At 30.4% G+C, this 21,590-nt stretch overlaps 1 protein-coding gene across 4 annotated transcripts in view; it reads right to left on the reverse strand.

The window, feature by feature from the left end:
* The window catches only part of LOC126859468 (potassium voltage-gated channel protein Shab), a 44,386-nt gene that overhangs the window by 4,332 nt on the left and 18,464 nt on the right, over nt 1-21,590 (reverse strand). For 3 of the 4 annotated variants that reach the window (XM_050610784.1, XM_050610787.1, XM_050610786.1), the window contains exons 4-7: nt 10,091-10,174; nt 5,258-5,590; nt 3,864-4,097; nt 379-595 (exon numbers count right to left, since the gene is read on the reverse strand). In XM_050610784.1, coding sequence (XP_050466741.1) covers nt 379-595; nt 3,864-4,097; nt 5,258-5,590; nt 10,091-10,174 — 868 coding nt within the window. The remainder of the gene's footprint in view (nt 1-378; nt 596-3,863; nt 4,098-5,257; nt 5,591-10,090; nt 10,175-21,590) is intronic. The other variant, XM_050610785.1, reaches the window with a different exon arrangement.

The following is a 21,590-nucleotide window of genomic DNA, read 5'->3' on the forward strand; positions in this document are numbered from 1 at the left end:
AAGAAATTTAATTCTAAATAAAAAATTTCCTATTATCTCAAAGTTTGGCCGGAACATTTGGGCCCACCATATAGCGTTATTAAAAATTTAAAAAAATGATATTTCTTTATGTCTTCTATAAAGATATTTTTCTATCTATTTTAAGAAATTAATAAGCATGCATTTTCACCTCAATTAGAATGGTAATAAAATTTTGAAATTTAAAATAAAATAAAAATCGAAAAATTAATAATCAACACAAATTTTATTGATGATCTAAAGTTTGTACAATAAATTAATTCAAGAGTTTTTTCAGTTTCTCGGCATGAGTTTGTTCAGCAAGAAGGGAGCTACCGCCAAAAAAAGAAATCTAATTAAGTGAAGATCAAACATATTTACCCGTGTTGTGTTTTGACCCGCCGAGAGATCCAAACAAGTGGTAATTGATGATACGCGTGGCTGACGCCAGATTCGTTGGCACGAATGTGGAGGGTTTGCCACCGCGCAGTCCTCCGTAATCATTGTTATTGTCCTCTGTGGCGGCAGTCTCCTTCAAGATACCACGCGCTACCACGCCTTCCTGATCGCTGATAAATTGCGCCTGTGGCTTTACGCTCTGCAATCAACCGCGATTCACCATTATATTATACTTGGACTTTGCTATTGCGGCTTGTAATAATGTGCGTACAGTAGAAACGAGTTGCTATGCCTCGTATTCTCTCTGTTGCATATTCAGCCGTAAAATGGAAAATTTTTATGTTATATAGTTAAAATTGCACGATAACAAGCATAATAAATATAAGCAATATACATATATGTGATCATAAATCATCGTTGTAAAAATAATCAATTCGACCCAAGCAGAAAAGAAAATCACAATAATACCAAAATGACATCATAACGATTATCAAAAATCTATTATGATATCATTTTGATATTATTGTGATTTTTTGTTCTGTTTGGGGAGATAGATATTTAACGTGGTGAAAGGATGCACATTGATGTGCAATGCATTTTTAAGTTCATTGAAGGGAGAGAAAACTTGATTTTATCTAAATCTGATAAACTTGTAATTGATATCTTCTTGACAAAAAAAAAAAAAAAAAATATATACGTAACAAATACAGTCGAAACCGAATAAATATGTCACAAAGTCCTATTTTCATATATAATTTTATGTTAAAATTTTTCTATTAAAAGAACATTTATAACTTTCTCTTTTTTCTTTGCTCTTTTTTTACTTTCTTTTTCTCCCCCCAACCCCTTGAACCCAATCATTTTTTGGGGTGATACCTTTTGTCTAATATAATAATATATTAATTTAATCATGCTATTCTGAAGAAAATGAGGTGCCTAGGAAAAATATATATGTGCTATGGAATATAGAGGATAATAGAGGGTACACCGATATATGAAAAGTTTATCGGATGAGCAGACATGCATGTGTACTGTTAATGTATGTGATTTAATGATATATGTATATGTTGGCGTTGCGACTATTCTCAAAGATTAATTGATTCAGATTTTGCTTTCTTCCCACATTATTGCCTTATAACATAAACAAAAGAAAAACAGGATTTTACAACAATATATAATTGGCGTTACGTTTGCGATGCCAACGTCTGCAGGCAGTAGAAGCTGCACAATACATAACACGCCTATATGGACCAAGTAACATGATCATTAATTAATTTGCTGACAATGCGTACTATATCCGATTAATCTGGATAAAATTCGCAAATAGGAACTCATGGATAAAATGGCCTAAATTGATTAATTTTGACTCAAAATTAGTATCTATTCCATTTTATAATTTAGACTGCGAATTAAAATTAATGACATACACAAGATTAAGTATCAAATTATTTGTTTAAAATTAAATATAAAATTAGTTTGCCGGAAGGCATTAAAAACCCGACAGCATTATTATATAAATTATTTACTAATAAAAGTTATCACGATCTATAAAAAAATATAAGTTTTATATATATAAGTTATATATATAAGTATTATTAACGATTAAGATTATAAAAATATTTAAATGTGTCTCAATATATTAAATTAAAACTTTACATTTAAATGTATAGCTTGAATGATAAAAAGAAATTGTCATAACAAATTGTTGAAATCATGCAGAGCCTGCGACGTAAGTAATTTGAAGTGATAGTTTGACCATTTGAGAATTTCTTGTTAATTTCATTCTCTTTTTGTTTTTTATGGAAAAATTATAAAAATGAATCCTCAATCCATTTCAGTAAAACAATTTTCAATAAAAAGGGCAGTAATAGAACAATAGATAAAAATAATGCGAATATGTTGTCAATTTTTCCATAATAAAAATTTTTCTAAAAATATTATTATCCTTCAAAATTATAATTTTCAATTTTTAATATTTAATTTCTCGATAATAAATACCAAATTGAAATTCAATGAAGAAAAAAATATCATATGCATTGTCTTATATTTCTAAAGTATAATTCAAAGCTCTGATGCTGACCTAAATTAAGTTCAAGCTGCGAACAAACATTAACAGTTTAAGCTGTGAAGAAAAATCGACTGCCAGTTCGATAAAGGTGTCTCATTTTTTTACGCTTTTTATCGGGTATAGTGCACATGCCATTGGCCCTGAGACATTAGTTCCGTGACGCAAGGTGAACGATACCCGCTATCTGTCGCCAGCCAAGCGCACGAACACGCTGTCACGCTGCGAACGAGCTTACTTCCGTTTCCGAGCGCCAACGTGCGATATCGCGCGTTTCCCCTCTGACGAGCATCGGAGCGTTCAGAAAAGTACGATAGCCTGTGGCAATCGCTCAACTGCGCTCCGCTTGTGGTCTCGGTGGTTTTTGCGGCTGAAAAAAGCAGCGAGGTGCGGCGCATGAGTGCGTGCGATCGTGCGTGATGGAGTGTAATGTGTGTGACTTATTGTTAGCATCATCTCTTTAAAAGTGTGACACACACACCGCAAAGTGTCATTACGATATTATGTTCCTCTGCTTAATGTGCATTATGGTTTCCATAACAATTAAAACCTGACACTAATGAGATACCGTATAAATTTATTTAGTAAATCTTACAAAATCATTCGGCAGATAATTCAATTATATTTAAAAATTTAAAGTCAGATGATACAATTAATCAGAAGAGCGTTTTTGAATTGACCTATTTGTAAAGAGAAGATGCGGATCCCATCGCGACCTTGCAGAAATTTTAAAATTAAAAAAAAGAATTAATACAGTCATGAAATTTAATATATTTTTCAATTCTCTCTCTCTCTCTCTCATATTAAATATAATAAAAAATAATTTTCTAAGATTGTATTATCAAGATTGTATTATATTTCTATAAAAATATTTATTATATTTATCATGTATACCATATCTAAAAAAAAAATTGTTTGTTTGTATTAATTATTTTTTTATATTAATTTTTTCTTTTAAAAATTTCTGGGTTATATTGTTTGTATCAAGAATATTTAATGTATTGTGGCTGAAATGATTATGAAAATGTGGAATAAATGTAACAGCGCAATATCTTGCAATGACAATACTTGATATCCTGATGTTATAAAATTAAAACAATGATTACAAAAAATGCATATTATAAAAAATAAATATGTATTCACTTTATCATTGAAAGATAACAATATCGCATTTATTCGGAAAGACTGAAAGTGACTGATGATGATAGTTTAGGATTACACTCATATTTCCCTAATCTCTTTACTAATCGCACTTCGCTGTTCTTGATTTTTATTCGTTGATAATATCGATAATCGCACACAGTACAAATAAAACAGAGATTGAATCAGAGCAAGTTATATATATATATATATATATATATATATATATATATATATATATATGTAATATTAAAGAGCTCACCTGTTGGATCCTTATCTTCCTGTGCTTGGGTATCATGTCATTCAGGTTGACCTTGCAGGCCTCGTTAGAAGACCGTATCTCCTTCAGGGATTCGATGCTGGGCGACGTATCGGTGATGATGTTTCGGCCGACCTCGCCGGAAATAGATTTTTTCACACGACCAGTTGCGCACTTTTCCGTTACCTCCAGAGGATTCACGTAAAGATTGCTGTCCGCTTCCTCGGTCAGATCGCCCTACGCAAGCGAAGGGATTGTCCCGCGACCGAGATTTGAGACTCTATGGAGCGTAACTTCATCGCGGAAGTGATCTCGCCTGCAGGCGATTATAATCTATCCTATTCTAGTAATAGCAGATTAGATACATATACTAAAGCAGGGGGATATCTTTCATCTTCATCGTTTTCAAATGTTAATGATTCCTTGACGAATTTAGGGTATACTTTTGCATAAAACGAAGATTGAATAAACAACAATTATATTAAAAAGAGCACATTTTTAATTTTTATCGTTAAATACATCATTGCGTACACAATAGAGTTTTATGAAAATTACAATTCCATTAAAAATTAATTGAATGTTTATTTAAGTTATTCAATTATGTTGGCCTGAATGTTTAATACTATTATTTGTTGAATTATGCGTGTGTGTACACGTCACAAAAATATAATAAATTAATGAAATATAAATGAATCTTTTCACGTGTAAGATGTTGCATACAATGCCATCACTTCTGTCAAAAGATATTTTAAAAATTGATTATATTTTAAATTAATTAAATAAGACTATTATACGGGAAATTGACAATTGTTTAGCGATATTTTTTCGAGTGCAATAACGATAAAAAGATTAGGTGCGTTTAATGCAATTCAAAAATAAAAATAAAATTTTCTTTAATTTTTAATATTAAACATCATCTGTCATACACAGTAAATATATCTATATATATTTATTAAGAGCAAATCAACTTTGAATTCGCCGAATAATTCATTAACATGTGATGTGTTAAAGGTGGGACAGCTTACATCAGTGCTCCCTCATGTCTTTCACGTCTCATCATAATACACATGGAAATATTATAAAATATTTATACGGCAGATTCAGATCTCATTATCAATAATAATAGATTCAGACAAAGATGATAGAAGCATAACTATTCAAATGTAATTTTCAAAAAATGATTTTAAGATTTCTTATCGTTGTATAAGAGATATTCGCAAGTATAATATCTCGTAGCACAGAACGATGTTGGGAAGCTCTGGTTTACATGGCGCACGTATTATATTGTGTTTTTACATGGATGTGTTTCATATTGTCTCCTATCACGTGTTGATTTTTATGTGACGATTATACGCTGCAAGAGTTTGATCTCGCTATTATCCGCGCGACTCGCGTACCTGCGAATGTGACGGATGCGTCTGACAGCTCGCGTACGTGTCGGAACTGTCAACGCTCCCTTGCTCGTTGTACGTCTTCGCGTAGCTTCCCTGCTCGTTGTACATCCTCGTAAAGCTCAACATCTCCGACGGTTGAACAGGCGATATCTTCTGCTCTGCGAGTGACGAACCTAATTGTTCGCCGCCGCCACCGCTCTCGGTGCCGCCGCCCCCGCTGCTGCTGCCGCCGCCAATACTGAACCTGAGGGACCTCATTTCCTGACACACTGGATTACGAAAGTCGCTGGTAGCAAGGGGCATTATGTTCTCGGCGTCCCTGAAGTCTTTGTACTCCTAAAAACACGAGGTGGATGAAAAGTCTCGATTATGCGATTAGGGATGAGGGTGCTGGAGGCGGCGCCCTTAGATTAGTCTAAATTCTATGATATGCAGGGCGGCGCAGCTTTCTCGACTCTGTTCTCGAATTAGGGTTTTCTGCTTAAGAGGCGATTCTCGAGAACATTTAAGATCGGTCTCATCGCAAAAACCGTTTATTTCTCAAACAATACAAATGTCTAAAAGATGCTAGAAAGATATCTCTGTAAAAGACGTCTTGTCGCGCACCTTCTGAACTTTTGCATCATTAGCTTGATAGTTTATGTGAATCAACTAAATTTTCCTTCTCTATCCAAGTTACAGATAGAATAACAGACACGCATACGTACACAGAAGAAAGCAGGGAATCGCTGTCAATTCGGAGTCATCAAGAACTGAGAGTCGATCCACTGGAAAATGCGCTCGTCTCATTAGCAACGTTCGCGAAGCGATCGTTTGACAATAAGAAATAAAGAAGCCACAGAAGGACGTGCTTTCTCTACATAAGTGAAAGGATAGTTTCTAGCGACTGACGTGTGTGAGACAACTAATATACTCGCCTGGATCATACGTCAGCAAGTACGAAATATTCGTCGGATATATGCAATACGTGATCGCATATATCTACTTAATCTACATCTACTTAAGAGAAAGAAAATCCATTTTATCGCGTATTAGGATTTTGTTTTTGAAGCACTTTTCTATTGCCAGTACTAACCTACCGGATGCAGGAGACAGACACGCGATCTTTCTAAAGTCCCTTTTTGAGATTATGTCTATCGTGCGCTGCTACTCGTTGCCACTCTAAGCATGCTTCGAGTTGTTGATGAATGATGCAATATAAATTGTTCTGAGGAAATGCACCAACGTTCCATTGCACGACAATACATATGCCGCATCATAGAACGTGTTTGTGTATACGAAAAAAATAAGGTATATGATAATTAGAAAAAAAGATTACCTTGTCGTCTTTGATCTTGTCTCTCGTCCTTCGTACGTGATATCATATGGAAAGTACTACACACGCGCGAAGCGCACATTTTTTTTATACTCTCTCTCCCTCCCTCTACGTGGATCTCTCTTTCTGGCAAATCCAAAGAGATTATGATATTCTTCTTAAGAACATTTAGTTTATCTTTAAATGATTTAAATAAAAAATTATATATATAATATATATTATATACATAATTTACTAAAAAAAAATTTTTTTTAAATATATATAATTTCACAAAGTTTCTTCAAGTTCAATAGATACTATGTTAATGATTTTTTTAGTTTCTTAAAAAATACATAAAATTGTTTTAACGTAAATAAATGTTGATACAACAAGAGGAATTCTGATAAAAAATGAATAAAAATAGAATCATCCATTATAAATTATTTTATAAAAAAATATAAAAATTATATTATAACAATTTTTATGAGATTATATGTATTACCTCAATAATTAATTTCATGTAAAATTATTTGATTTGTTATTTTGTGATTTTGAGATATTTATCTGATCATAAGGTGAGAACGTGAATATTTTTTAATTTTTTTTAATATTGTGTTTCAGAAATTTCACATACATAATTATATATTATGGATATTTTACGATTCAATTATGAAATAAATTTATATTTCTTTAAAGAAAACTTATTTTTTCGTATATTTTATAAAAATATTTATATTAGTCATAAAATACTCTATACATACTAAAATTTACAATATTGAATTATATATGATTTATATATGAATTTAGTATCTCAAATAATATATTATTTATTGTAATAAATCTTGATATCAAAACGGAATATATTAGGATTTTTATATATTATGCAATTATGTCAGAGAAAAAAAAGAATATAATATTAGTGCGCTTCGCGAATGGATGTACGATTATAAACGCGTATCTTTCATTTCAATGAAATTCGAGCATTGCCTTTTACTCGGCTGCTCCACAAACGAACATGTCATAAAACAATAATTATCTTCGTATTTCAATTTGATATTCACGCAGTCGTATCACTATATGATTATGGTAAAATAACATTTCGAAAATTTTATGTAATATTATTTTATAACGCGATGTTAGTTACATCAATTGAAAAAAAAAACTGATATGAGCGCTATATTTTAATTCGCTGCGGGACGAGATTTCCTCAAACTGTGCTCATAATCAATAAATGCTGCTGACATGTTTTGTAACTGATCACTTGATATACTATAATAAAAAACAGTTTTTGTTTTTTATTTTTTTTTTAAATAATTATATTTGCTAAAAAATTATACAAAAGCTAATGTATGTTGTAAGAGAAAAAAAAAAAATATATATATATATATATATATATATATAATTAAATTTGCTCAAGAAGGAAAATATGGCTTCTTAATATACGTAATATGATAAATATTATATATGACAGAACTAAAAATTAAAAATTTCCAACATAATTTTTTATAGACTTTTGAGTAAAGTTATATTGATTGTGAATAAAAGCTAAAATGCAAAATATAAATTTGATAATTTAATGAGCAAGAAGATATCTACGAAATTATTCGATAGATTACGGATTCAAAATGTATCTTACGATTTCATAATTTTATACTCATTTAATTTAATATGGAAGGAAGGTTCAATTTTAAATTCACTTTTAGCAAATAAAACTATAATTTTTAAATCTGTAATTATAAAATTTATATAATTTATATTACGATATTAATTATAATTTATTGTACAAAAAAAGATATTATGCAATGAGCGCGCGTTGATAAATCTTGTCCTGCGAATTAATTCGATCGCGTGATAAGTATACCGTGCTGCGTGACAGAGTGAAGCGAATGAAGTTCGGGACGAGTACATGTATATCTTGTACCAGTAATTTAATGAAACTAGAAATTCAAAGAGAGGCAAGTACAATATTTTTGTGTACATATATACGATCTTTCTATGAAAGAGATGCTCCATTCGAACATCAATACATCTCATATTCGTTTATGAATGGCTTTGAATAATTTCCTGCCTTTTCAAATAAACTTATTCAATGGAAGAATTGCTAATTACAACGGAGAAAGATGGAACCAAATATAACTTTGACAAGCAATTTTTAAAGTTCTCTTTTTTAGATATTATATTTCAATTATTTATAGACATTATTATATATAATATTAAAAATTTATGCAGGATATAATATTGTTTATTATATCCTGCATAAATTATTTTTAATTTTTCAAATAAAAATAAATAATGCTGATAACCAAAATAATTAAATATTTAATATATATTCTCCGTTAAAAATATCAAGTCTACATAAGAAATCAATAACAGATTATATTAAGTTAATAAAGACAAGAATTATATTACGTAAATGATGACTAGGATGACATAAATGTACAATATATTCAGATTAGATATTTTTTACGACATTCAAAGATATAAACTAAAAATATATCGCTGATACTTCTATTAATTTTATAAATAAAACCATCATTGTTATACAGCTTTACATTATAATTTTAATCACATTTCTTGAAAATGAATAGAACCTGACCTTTCAACAATTAATCTAATAACGATAAGAAGTCGTAACGAGAGCAGTAATCTTTGCGCGTTTTCTTCAGCGAGAAAACGAAGATGAAGACCCTGGCGATTCTTAATCATCACAGTAAAGGGAACGGACTCGAGTGGCTCGGTGTGGCGGTCTTCTCGCGTGCGGCAGCTCGTTAACTTTAAACTTGAAGGCAGGAAATTATCCTCACGTCGTACACATGAAGTATATACGCGCGTGTTTTATCGATTCTAAAGTATATTTGGCTTTCTAGTTGGAGGGTATCAGGGGAAATGGTGGTGTTGAGAAGGCATCGCGCACATCGGCACGTGGCGTGACCGCCCTACACGCGATAACACCACGTGCCTTGACCTACAAAGTGTCGTGTGTTAGGCACGCAAGTTTTGAGAGGAGACGAGCTACGGTTGCGTCTAAAGCTTTTGAGAATGAACGATGGTGTTGTATCAATGAAAAAGTTGTGCTGCTCCGTTGAGGAGAGATGGCAGGGGAGGCAATGCATACACCCAGTGGACTATGTAAAGAGTGTGCACATATCGGTGAGCGTATAGACTTGGATTTAGCGCAGAATGATATGCCTCGATTCCTTCGGGAAGCAAAGAGAGAAAGAGAGAGAAAGAGTATTAAGGCAAAAAAAAAAAAAATCACATGCCGCCCGTGAAGCCGGACGGGCGAAAGTTTGTGCCCGGATGAAGAGTACGAAATATGCAGAGAAAAAAAAATATATATATATATATATATATATATATATATATATATATGTATGTATATTTATGTACATATACATATATATCGCGCTCTCACGCTAATATAAGATAGAGATTAGATTTTTTTTTATTGATCACGCGCGACGAATAAACTATAAACTCGCTCGACAGCCCATTGGTGTATGTAGTGCCGCCTGAGGAAAAACATTAGTGATCGTAAATACCTTCGTAGTACAAAAGCAACACTCGAATTCGCTAGGTAATTCATCAATTTTCTCGAATTTTCTGCTGTCTTTTTTCTCTTCATCCTATAAAAGGTCACACACACAATTTCCTGTTTTACTTTTCGTGAGTAAACACACAGCCTTCAGTTCGGAAGCGATCGAAGCGTTTCTTTTTCTTACTCTCTAATGTATTCATCTTCCTCTCTTTCTCTCACCATTGTTCCCTCGATTATGATTATTATTGATAAAACGATTCGATCGCTTCGCGAGCGAGCAAAAATATCAAACTTAATGTGAGCATAAAAAGACACGAGGCAACGTATGATCACGTGGAGCCAGAGAGAGAGAGAAAGAGACAGAGACAGGGTTTTTGTGTCACGCGAAATTCAAAACAAAATTTGCCATAGCATGTCGACGATCACAAAACGAAGATCAAATGTACGTCTCTCTTTATTTGTATACGATCTGTTTGTCTCAACTGTTTACGCGCGCGAGTCTTTCAAAAAAAAAAAAAACAATACCGTCTCTGATAACAATTTCAGCAATATTTGAGTTTTGCCATTTTTTTTTATGTGATCATAGATAAATAAAAACTGGAATAATTAAATAAAAAGTAAATAAAATTAATGGAGTTAAGCTTGACATCATAATTTTCGTAATGTGTCTATAATATTGCAATATTGCATCTGGTAGATTTTCTCAAATATAGTTTCTCTAATCTTGATTTACATTTCCAGATTTGATTCAAGCACCATTTATTTTGTCACAATTCAGCTTATAATTTTAATTTAATTTGTCCTATTCTAAAATTTTTTTAAATTTCTGTCGTATACTTTTATTAATATATTATTGCTTCTCATTTACTTTGAGATAATGGATTTTTTCAAAAAACGATCGAGAAATGTTTCATCGTTTAGCCATTCAACATACATTTATATTATACCGAGTTTTCATCATGAAATGAGTTTTCATTATGAATTGTTAATGACAAATTTTTTGTAAAAATTGTAATTAATTTTTTTTATCAAAAACATAACGAGAAATCATATTACTGATTGTAATGTTTTAATATCCGATAAAAAATATTTCTAATTAAGTTTCTACGAAATTAAAAATTGCTCGAATGTAACTTACAAATATAATTTTATGTCTCTCATTCATAATTTTAAATTTTTCAGAAATGTTAAATACTAAAAATTTTTTCAATTAAAAAAATTAATTTCAAACTCAACAAATTTATCATCGATAATCGATCCGGTAGAGAAAGGAACAACGGGGTGTACAAACACAGTGCTGAAAGTGTCGAGTGTAAAAGACGAAAAATTGTCAATAAAACGTGTCTTCAGTGATAGTGTGGAATTTCGCGTGGACGGACGTCACAATTACTTTTTATTACCTTACTTACGCGAATGGCACATTTCATAAGCGCACTTTCCGAAATCGAGCCGCATTAAAGCTGTTGTCCTGTCTATGTCGGTGCGTTGCGAGCGCGATAAAATTTTAACAAAATACTTGTAACGATGGAATAATTAATTTCTTTATTCTGATATATTGCCACCATATTACGATATATGCGAATATATATAAAAAAAGACAGTGTTCCAGTATCAGCTTGAGTTTAGAGGATTGTTCTCTGGTTGAGTCAGTTGGGTATTACGCATATCACAAGTATTACAGTATTGTTTTCGGACATCAATCGAGACTAATTAAGGTCTAAGTAAACTCTTTATTTCATAGATTTAGTTTCTCTCTTCTCTTTTTATAATTACATATATTTTAACTTGAATAGCTGTATGCAAAAAAGAACTAACTATTTCTTATCCATTGTAGTAGATTAAGAAATTGATTTGTCCATTATATACAATAATAAATATTTTTTTCAATTTTTCAATTTTTTATTTTCAAATAAAAAAACTTTTTGATTAGATTATCTTACTTTTTAGCTATATATTATCTTAATTAATCTTAATTAGTCTCTTTTTTAACAATAGCTCACGATAATTGCGCGTCATGAATTTTACTGCAACTAAACTTCGTTTTCTTTCACGCACAATGCAATGATCTCGCAGTAAACTCCATTGATTAATTTTTTCGCTCTAAATGACGTATATAAACGACGCGAATATATAAAGAGGCCAAACGACTTCCGATTATAGCAGCTCTATATTTATGTTTGTTACAGGAAAGTAACAGTATAAGACAATATTTATGTATAGGCAGTGTACACGCACATACACACATGCACGCACACAATATTTCAAAATGATTTCATTCTTAACAATAATATATGTATAAGCACGAAATCACGCAAATCCATGTTGCGTGTAAGAACGTATATCTATTTCGTAATATACATATATATATATATATATACATATAATCTATTGTTACAGCTTTTAAAAAATTGCATTACAAAATTGCATTTATATATATATTACGAACGTTGTTAATTATTTGTTAAATATTTGTTATGAATATCGAAATGGCGCATTTATCATAATACACAGTTTAATTTTCGACTAAACAGCCTGAAGAAAAAGTACATAGAAGTGATCTAGTGTGATTAATGGTGCGTCATGATTTTTTATCGAAGAAATTGTAAATCTTAACGTGTCACTTTATTAAATACTTCTACTTCAAAGAGAAATATCTTAATTAAACGAACACATGGACGTACAAAGCACGTCGATTTATTATTTTTCTTTTTTTTTTTTTTAAAAAAACGATTAGAGATAAAATGCGTCATCAAAGCAAACCAAATAATCTGATCATCTGAAGTCTCTCATTCAGCATTTGCATGCTAATAATATTGCAAATAATAATTTCTCGTGCAAAATGGATTGGAGAAGTGCGTGCGTATGCATGGGTGTATGTTTAAAAATTCATAATACAAATTTTACATGCGTGTATTATTCATCAAAGAAATATAAAAATGTTATTCAAAGTGTGTCCAAAAGTCAATCATTTCCAAGTTATAAAATATTAATACTTTCCTTTTCATAGAAGGTGTTTAATACATGTAAAATCTTTATGTAAATTTTTAAATTCATATCTCAACATATCTGCTCATTAAAATTCGCATATATTCACCTAAATAAACAGAAACTTATTAGTAAATATTGCTATACAATATTGTAAAAAACCAATAATTGTAAAAATCAATAATTTCCGAATTTATAAGTCACATATTTTTATTATATCTTTTTTATTCAATCTGTGCAATTATAATAAAAAGTACTTTTATACGTAAGAAAATTTTATGACGTATTATTTTAAAAATGTTTATCCTTAATGGATGTCGAAATAGGAGAAAGGTGGGATACTCAATGCTATACTTAAAGAATCAAAAATAATAAAAATAAGATTATTGTTGAGAAATAGAAGAAAGATATTTCGTTGAAGTTTGTAGTACGCATTTTTTAATCAAAAATATAGAATTTCCTAATATTAATAATAAGTAAGCCTGCAGAAATGACTAAAAAATAATAAAATTATAATAAAAATATAAAAGAGAAAGAAATATATAAACAGCAAAAAAAAACTACAAAATATTACAGTCCCAAAATTTCTGTAAAAAAAATCAACGTTATATGTAAAAACAAAAAATTATTATTACACATATATTATTTAGAGTGCAACATCTCTAATAAAATAAAAATTCAATAATAATCACGAGAAAGATTTCATTTAGTCCCATATTTTTGTATATCTATATATACATTTAAAACATTCTTGATAATGAATTATCCTTGCGTTTCTTTTATTTTTATTAGATTTAAATATTCCATCTTTTTTCTTTCTCCCTTTCTCCTTATCTCACATATATTTCTTTTACATATGTAATATAATTTTTTGCATCAATCCCCATTTTTCATTTTAAGATTACATAAAATAAAAAATAATTTAATGCTCACCAGTATGATGCGCAACAGTGGAGTTGTAGCACACAACGTTGATCTGTAAAATAAATATATCCAACTTATAAAGCAGAGTGTATCCAAAATAATTAATATTTAAAAAAATACTTATTGCGCTCCATTCAATTTATTATTTGTATTTTAATAAAAAAAAAAAATTACTTAATTTTTGAAAAAAAAAACTCATTTTCATCAGAAAACATATAATTAATAACAATTTAGTTCTAATATAAAGAAATTAAATAATTATAAATTTTAAATAATATTGAAAGATTTTATACATATTTATATAAAAATATTAATTGTAAATATTTTATTAAATCTCTGAAATATTAAAAAAAAATTTTTGAATATATTTATAAGTACATTTACATTACATATTAGATAATAATATAAAATCTATCCAGGGGAAATAAACGAGCAATTAATTTTCTTAGGTAACAAACAATAAAATAAATAAGTTAAAGCTTACTCACCTCAGCGGAGCTCAGGAGCTCCCTCGGATCTGTTACTCCTTTCTTGTTTATTCTTTGCTGTTCCCTTCATGATACTTACTCGCAAAAACATGATCAATTACGATCACACGCATACTAATCGAATGCAAAGAATGCACGGCATTTATCATATCACTTTCGACATTATTCGCTCACGATGCGTATTTTATTTTATATTGCAATGGGAGAACGAAAATCGTGAAGCTATAAATCTTATTGGAAAATCGCACTGTCAAATTCATGCGCACTTCGCCGCAACAAATATATACATAAGATGGTTATTTATCTTGTTATAACACAAATGTGAATAAATATACAAGTTAAAGATAATTATCTGTAGACTGTGCTGATATTCGAAAATATAATTAAATTTGTCGCCCAATGTGGGTGATACATAAAAAAGAATTTTTCAATCCACGTTTATAGGAAATCTTTGGTTCAGAATCAAATTTTTTATAAAATCTCAAAATCTGGCCGAAACGTTTGGGTCCACACTGTATATATACATATATGTATATATGTAATTGCTTCTTTAAATATACTTTTAATTTATGTATATACGCCTCGCGCTTTGATTTTGAATTCTTCGCTTATTTGACAGTAATTTACATATCATTTTCGAAACAAAAACACAGAGTAATATATAACTGATCAAATCATATAATTAAAATATCGTAAACGATATAATGAAAAGCGATCTATTATTCGTTAATTAAAAATACGTTTTATTTCGTAGGATTCATGTATTCGAAATGAATTGTACTAAATTCGATTTTTGAATGGCACACATATCTTTTAACTAGCCATTTTATCCCGAATAATATCGCGAAATATCAAAGTAAGATTGTCAATATCTTGCTCGAGTCTTTCGATCATTAACAAAATATCATATGAAGTAAGGAAAAGGCAATTAAGAGCCACCGCGATAATTTGAGAATATGTTTTATTACAATCAATTTACATTGATATCAAGTAATGATAGACAATCACAAAAAGCGCTTTTTGTCAGCGCTCAAATTATCGTGCTGATACTTAATTGCCTTTTCCCTTCTTCATATGATATATTTATAAAAACCTTTATAATTTTATTTTGATTTTATACGCAGAATAAAAAGTATTGTTTAAAAAGATAAAATTCATAGACTGATCGAAGTCGAACGACGTTGCAACATTATACATACATGTTTAATCAGTAAGTTAAATGTAATCATATTTTGATATCGCGTTTGATAATTTATTAATCGTGTAGCAAAATTTTAAGATTTATGCATTAATAATCTGATAAAATATATTGATATATTTTACGTAATTTTTTTCTATCAGAATCTTTCGCGCAAACAGTCAACAAAACGGTAATGTATATTTTTAAAATAAAATTTCAAATATTTATCTTTACTTTTAAATTGTATATTTATTCATTTATGTGTTCTAATATAAAATAGTAAATTTGCCTTAAATTTCTCTTAAATTAATAAATTTCCCTTAAAATAGTAAATTTCTCTTAAGATATATATATAATATTATATACTGTTTATTAGCAGCAAAGATAATCTTGCCATTGCGTGAATTTAGATTTTCAGCGAATTGTGTTTTCTCACAATCAAAATTTTGTTGTTATTCTCCCATCAAAATACAATAAAGTGCATGTCTGTGATTAATATCGGAAATGCCGTGCTAAGTGTCGCGCAAATGTCCTATTTTATCGATTAGTGCGCGGGTTTGTAATTATTGTAATATTGCGAGTGAATATTGTGCCATGAAGAAACAACAAAAAATAAGATGAAAAGGAGGAGGAGCTCCGAGAAAACATCGGGAGCAATCATGGGGTGAGCAATTTATAACTGATATTTATTACTCGTAAAATTACTTGCATATTTATCTTTTCAGTAATGATGTATTATATCATTATCTAATATTATGCATATATAAAATATTTTGAATTTTATTTTAAAATATTTAATAAAATATTTGTGATAATCAATATTTGATATATACACATATATTTCAAAGTTATTTAAGATTATATATTTAAATTCTATTTAAATTCTTTATAAAAAAATTAAATTTTTATTCATTATATTTTATAAAACAAATGTAAATATTAAAACAACTTTCAAAAGATTGTTTTAAATTAATATTTTTTGAAAAAAAAAAAATAAATAAATTTAATTTATAACATGGCAATTATCTCTTTAAAATATATCATTATTTCGGACACTGTTTTATATTTATATATATAATTTGGATATATTTTTATTTTACAAAAGTCAAGTTGTAATACAACTTTATTGTTGCATATTGTATTGGTGAATGTTAAATTATTTTCTATTTCATATATGTGCGCACATACGAATATATATAATCCCAAGATAATCGAGTTGCTTAAGTTATATCAGATATATAATCTAACATGTATGTATGTGACATGAAGAATATGAAAACCAAAAAAGAGAGAGAAAGAGAGATTAAAATAAAGACAAATGCTCTTTTTTAATATTACATATTTTTTAATATATAGGAAACACCAGCGAAAATATCGGACCTTGGCCTTTTCGGATTCTGACTGAAAATTGATGTTTTCTTATTATAAGATATCCTAAAAAAACTGTGTTTATTTAATTTTATTTTATTTTTGACATGCTGATTTCTCATAGAAATTTTGGGACCTCAAGGGAGTTTAAAAAAAAAAATTCGATGAAATTATTTCTGTGTATGTTTAAGATATATACATACATATACTTTTAAATTTTTTTACGCAAAATATAATATATTTTAATAATGATAAAAGTGACGCGCTAAGTATGCCAACGTGTCCAGTCGTGTTTATTTCAGACATCTTTTTCCTAAATTCAACTATCATGCGATAGGAGTGATATGATGATTAATATTATCAAATACTATGTACAAAAGTGTTTGATCGTGCATTATGAGTGCAGTCAATCTGATTTCCAAGGAACTCGAATTCGCGTATCGTCATAGAAATCGCGTAACGTGCACAAGATTAAATTACGAAGAACCATTCATCTATTCAATTAAACCGCAATCAAAGGAGCGATATTATGTGCATTAAGCGATCTATACGTAGCTACGAAGCGATTCTGTATGTACGTCTAATACAAGCTTATTTCTTCAATGCACTGACTCGCAGCGTGTTTGATTAATATCTAGGACGGAGACAATATCTTTTAGCGAGAACAATAGGAGATCTGCCCCATCTTCCGCGATAAGCTATCAAATAAAGTAAAATGTGAATAACACATAATTCATAATTAACATAAGTAATAATTTTGTAGTTAAATATTAATAATTATATCTATCGCTATAATTTTGTTTTTACAAATTTATTATTTTACAAATACTTGTTACGTCAAAGTACGTGAAAGATAAAATTATATATTTTTTTTTATTTCGGGAATGATCAATACGCAATCAAGCTAATACGAAAGTCGAGTGAGAGCAATGGTACATTCTAAAATTCAAAATAAATCATGCTCAACGATCATACGCTCGCGCATAATCCACAAGACGTGATGAAAGATACAGATTAAAAGAAAAAATATACGACATCTATTTCTCGTAAACATGCCAATGTATAAATCTGCATTAATATAAAATGTAAATATGGATATTAATACTTTTAAGATAATAATCAATAATTGTACATTAAAAACTTTTACAATTAAAAAATCATTCTCTTTTTATGTCGATTTAATGAATGAATATATTTTATCAATACATTGATGTGTTTCATTAATAGCAAGAAAATATTTTGGCAATCGTAATGACACATAAAATGATAAATGACAGTGATGGATAAAGAATTCAACAAATATAAAAATAAATATTGAAAAACAAAACGGGATATATGAGAGAGCGTAAATCGTTGGTAATTTTTAACAATATACAATCTCTCCCAGCGTTTCGCGTTTTTGGCTGAATTCGTCAATGGCAACCAGACCGTGCAAGGAAGAGGGCAACACATCCTGCGTCGTCGCCCTTTACCCTTTCATCAGTTTTTCTATCGCTCGCAAAGATGATTAAAATATTTTCACAGCTAATCGATCACGCTCAAAGAAGATTAGATAGAGGATAAATATTCTATTAAAAGGAATTTTTTATAAAATATAATGCAGATCAGATCAGTAACTTCTTAAATTATCCCAAAGATATTTTACTTAAAATTGTAGTGCAATAACAAAAAAGCGCGATAATTATGTAATATAAAAATATTTATATATAGATTGATTCTTTTATATTGGTTTAATAATTTTTAAGTATTATAAGCGCGATCATTATTAAATATTTAACATTACTAATATTTAACATTACAAAACATTATTAAAAACAGAACAAAGCTAAGAATTTATTAGAAATTTATTTTTAAAAATTTTAAATATTTATTACGTTAAAAATTTTACTTTTGACAAGATTTTATTCATTCGGATTAGGGATTGATACATATAATAAAAAATATTACACAACTGAATGCATTAATGCGGACGGACTAATATGGACTGCATTCATTAATATATGTCTCTCATCGATTCTTCTAGTTTCTTGAAAATGTGTTGAAGTGTATGATCAACTATGTAAATATTATAAATAAAAAAGTATGCTGTTTTTTAAATATTAAAGAAACTTAATCGTTGAATGGAGGTTGTCCAGATTCTGGTAGTAGCTCTTCGTAGAGAAGAAAGCACTGCTAAATATTTATACAACAGAATTGTTTCTAACATAAAACAACTGAGTGAAAACAGAATATAAATCATTAGATTTTGCTATAAAAATCTAAATAAAATGAAAATATCATATTTTACGTGTTGCAATGACAGAATAGCGTTTCTAATCTTTATATCTAATCTTCTGTGGTCGCGAACCTAATTCGAATTCATTGATCAGCGTATTGGCACGACTCACGCGTTTACTTTAATCAAAGAGTTTGTGGATTTTCCCGTCCCTCATCCTGTGAACGGTCCGGCGTGTGTGTTCGTTTCGATGAGGAAAGGAGAGACCGCTCGTATCCGAAGAGAGAAGATCGGAGGGAGAAAGATCGGGGGGAGGGGGGGGGGCGGTAAGGGTAGGAGGAAAGATTATACGATTAAAGGCGAAGAGAATCAGCACACATCGCCGATTGGGGGCGAGTTGATAGGGCTCGGCAAGGTCCGACATATTAGAGCAGGTAGTAAATTTGCGTGTGATCGAGCGAGTGTGTGACGAGTGTGTGTCTCTCGGCAGCTTCGCTCAACGATGCCGGTCAATGCGCGCTGTCGGACATTGCCTGCAACATAGCGACACCAAGTGCGTGAGAGAGAGACAGGTGATCGGTTCATCGCGCGCGAATCCTCTAATAATAAATTCGGACGCGCCCGGTTTCACCCTTATCGAGCCGACAGTTCGCGATTATTCAGGCAGAGCAAGAAAGAGAGGGAAAAAGGGGAGGTGTGGGTTTCGTGAAAAATATATCTTTTTAATGGTATTTAATAAAATTGTATATAGTATATATAACATATATTGTGCAATATATGATTCTTTTATGATAACAATATATAACATTAAAAATTATATCATAATTAGTGAAACATTTTTAATCGTCTCATATACATATTATTAGTTATCATCTCTTATTATAATTATAATTTTTTTCACGTATAATTTCATTTCAGCCGTTGAATGAATTGATATCATACATGCAACAGCTGAGTCTTCCTGAATACTCGTGAACTAATTAATTAATCTCCCTAATTTGGGCTACGCCATTTTTACGCGACCCTGCAAATAAACTATACGGGCAAGAATATATTCCTTCTCCTTCTGGATGAATGCTTTCTCATCCAGAGATGAAATTAAGATTAAATCTTAGAGAACAGAACGGAAAACTCATTTCACCTTGCGATGATCCTTCCGCAGCAGTTTCACGAATTATCATCGTTGTTCGAGATTATTTAGAGAAGCGTACAAAACGACATACACATCCTTAAAGTATGTTTTTATCCACGTAATTTTTTTTTTATATAAAATTCACCCCTTGTCTTATGCAGTACAAGAGCAATCAACAAAATTGTTAAAGAATAGAAGTGTAAAGAACACAAAGAGTCTTCTCAATCATATGTCAGAACAATCTCCTAAAAAAAAGAGAAATCATATATATATGCATTCTCGTTTCACTATAAGATATAGCCGTGTGCGCGTGCTTATTTATCGAGTCGTTACTTAACAAAGTGTAAGACGCGCGCGTCGCAACGCGGCTCCCGACAATTTACGGAATGAGTGACAGTACCTCCTCCGCCGCGTCTTCGTAAGCGGAGTCATCCTCTTAAATAAGACACGCGCCGTGTGAACCGGGTGCCACCGCTCTGCTATTAAAAGAGAACAGCGTATTCATTGTTGAAGAGTGGAGTATTCCAGGACCGCAGTGATGCGCGCTCGGTTAAAAATAATATCGCGTAACTGCGTGGCTCGTGAATTATTAGACGCGTCCGATTCGTCGACAAAAAGCATATTTGGCGGACGTTGTCAGTCCGAGTGCAAGAGCGGGGGTAGGGGAAGAGGGGAGGGGTGAGGAGATCGATGCCGGTGTGTCTGTACAGCATGTAAACAAGATTGGATTTATGGCTAGATTTAGGCCCCGGGATATAGTTGAAACGTATAGTGTTTATTGATAAGATCGTACGGAGAGAGCACGCCGGACAAATAAACGAGACACGATTTCGCAGATTATTGCTCAGCGAAACGTCAATGTGAATAAAATTAAAAATTCAAATGCCGACGCGCATGCTTGCGCATACATATTTGTTTAAATCTATCCCTATTTTCTGTCTACTTTTTATTCATAAAAAAAATGTAGATTTGTCACTAAAAATGTATTTAAGATTTTTTTCAATTACGTGAATATTCTTATTTCCAGCATGAAAGAAAATGTCATCAAATCGGAGAATTTATAAATGAATAATGATAGGATTATACAATATTTTACAATATTATATACATTTGTTGCAAGTAATGTAAATATTTTATCAAGGAAATTTATATGTATATAATGTAAACACTATTGTTTATTGTTTGTTTGTTTTTTTTTTTTTGCTATTTAAC

This window comes from Cataglyphis hispanica, chromosome 3 (genome assembly GCF_021464435.1).
Source record: "Cataglyphis hispanica isolate Lineage 1 chromosome 3, ULB_Chis1_1.0, whole genome shotgun sequence".
Classification (NCBI taxonomy): domain Eukaryota; kingdom Metazoa; phylum Arthropoda; class Insecta; order Hymenoptera; family Formicidae; genus Cataglyphis; species Cataglyphis hispanica.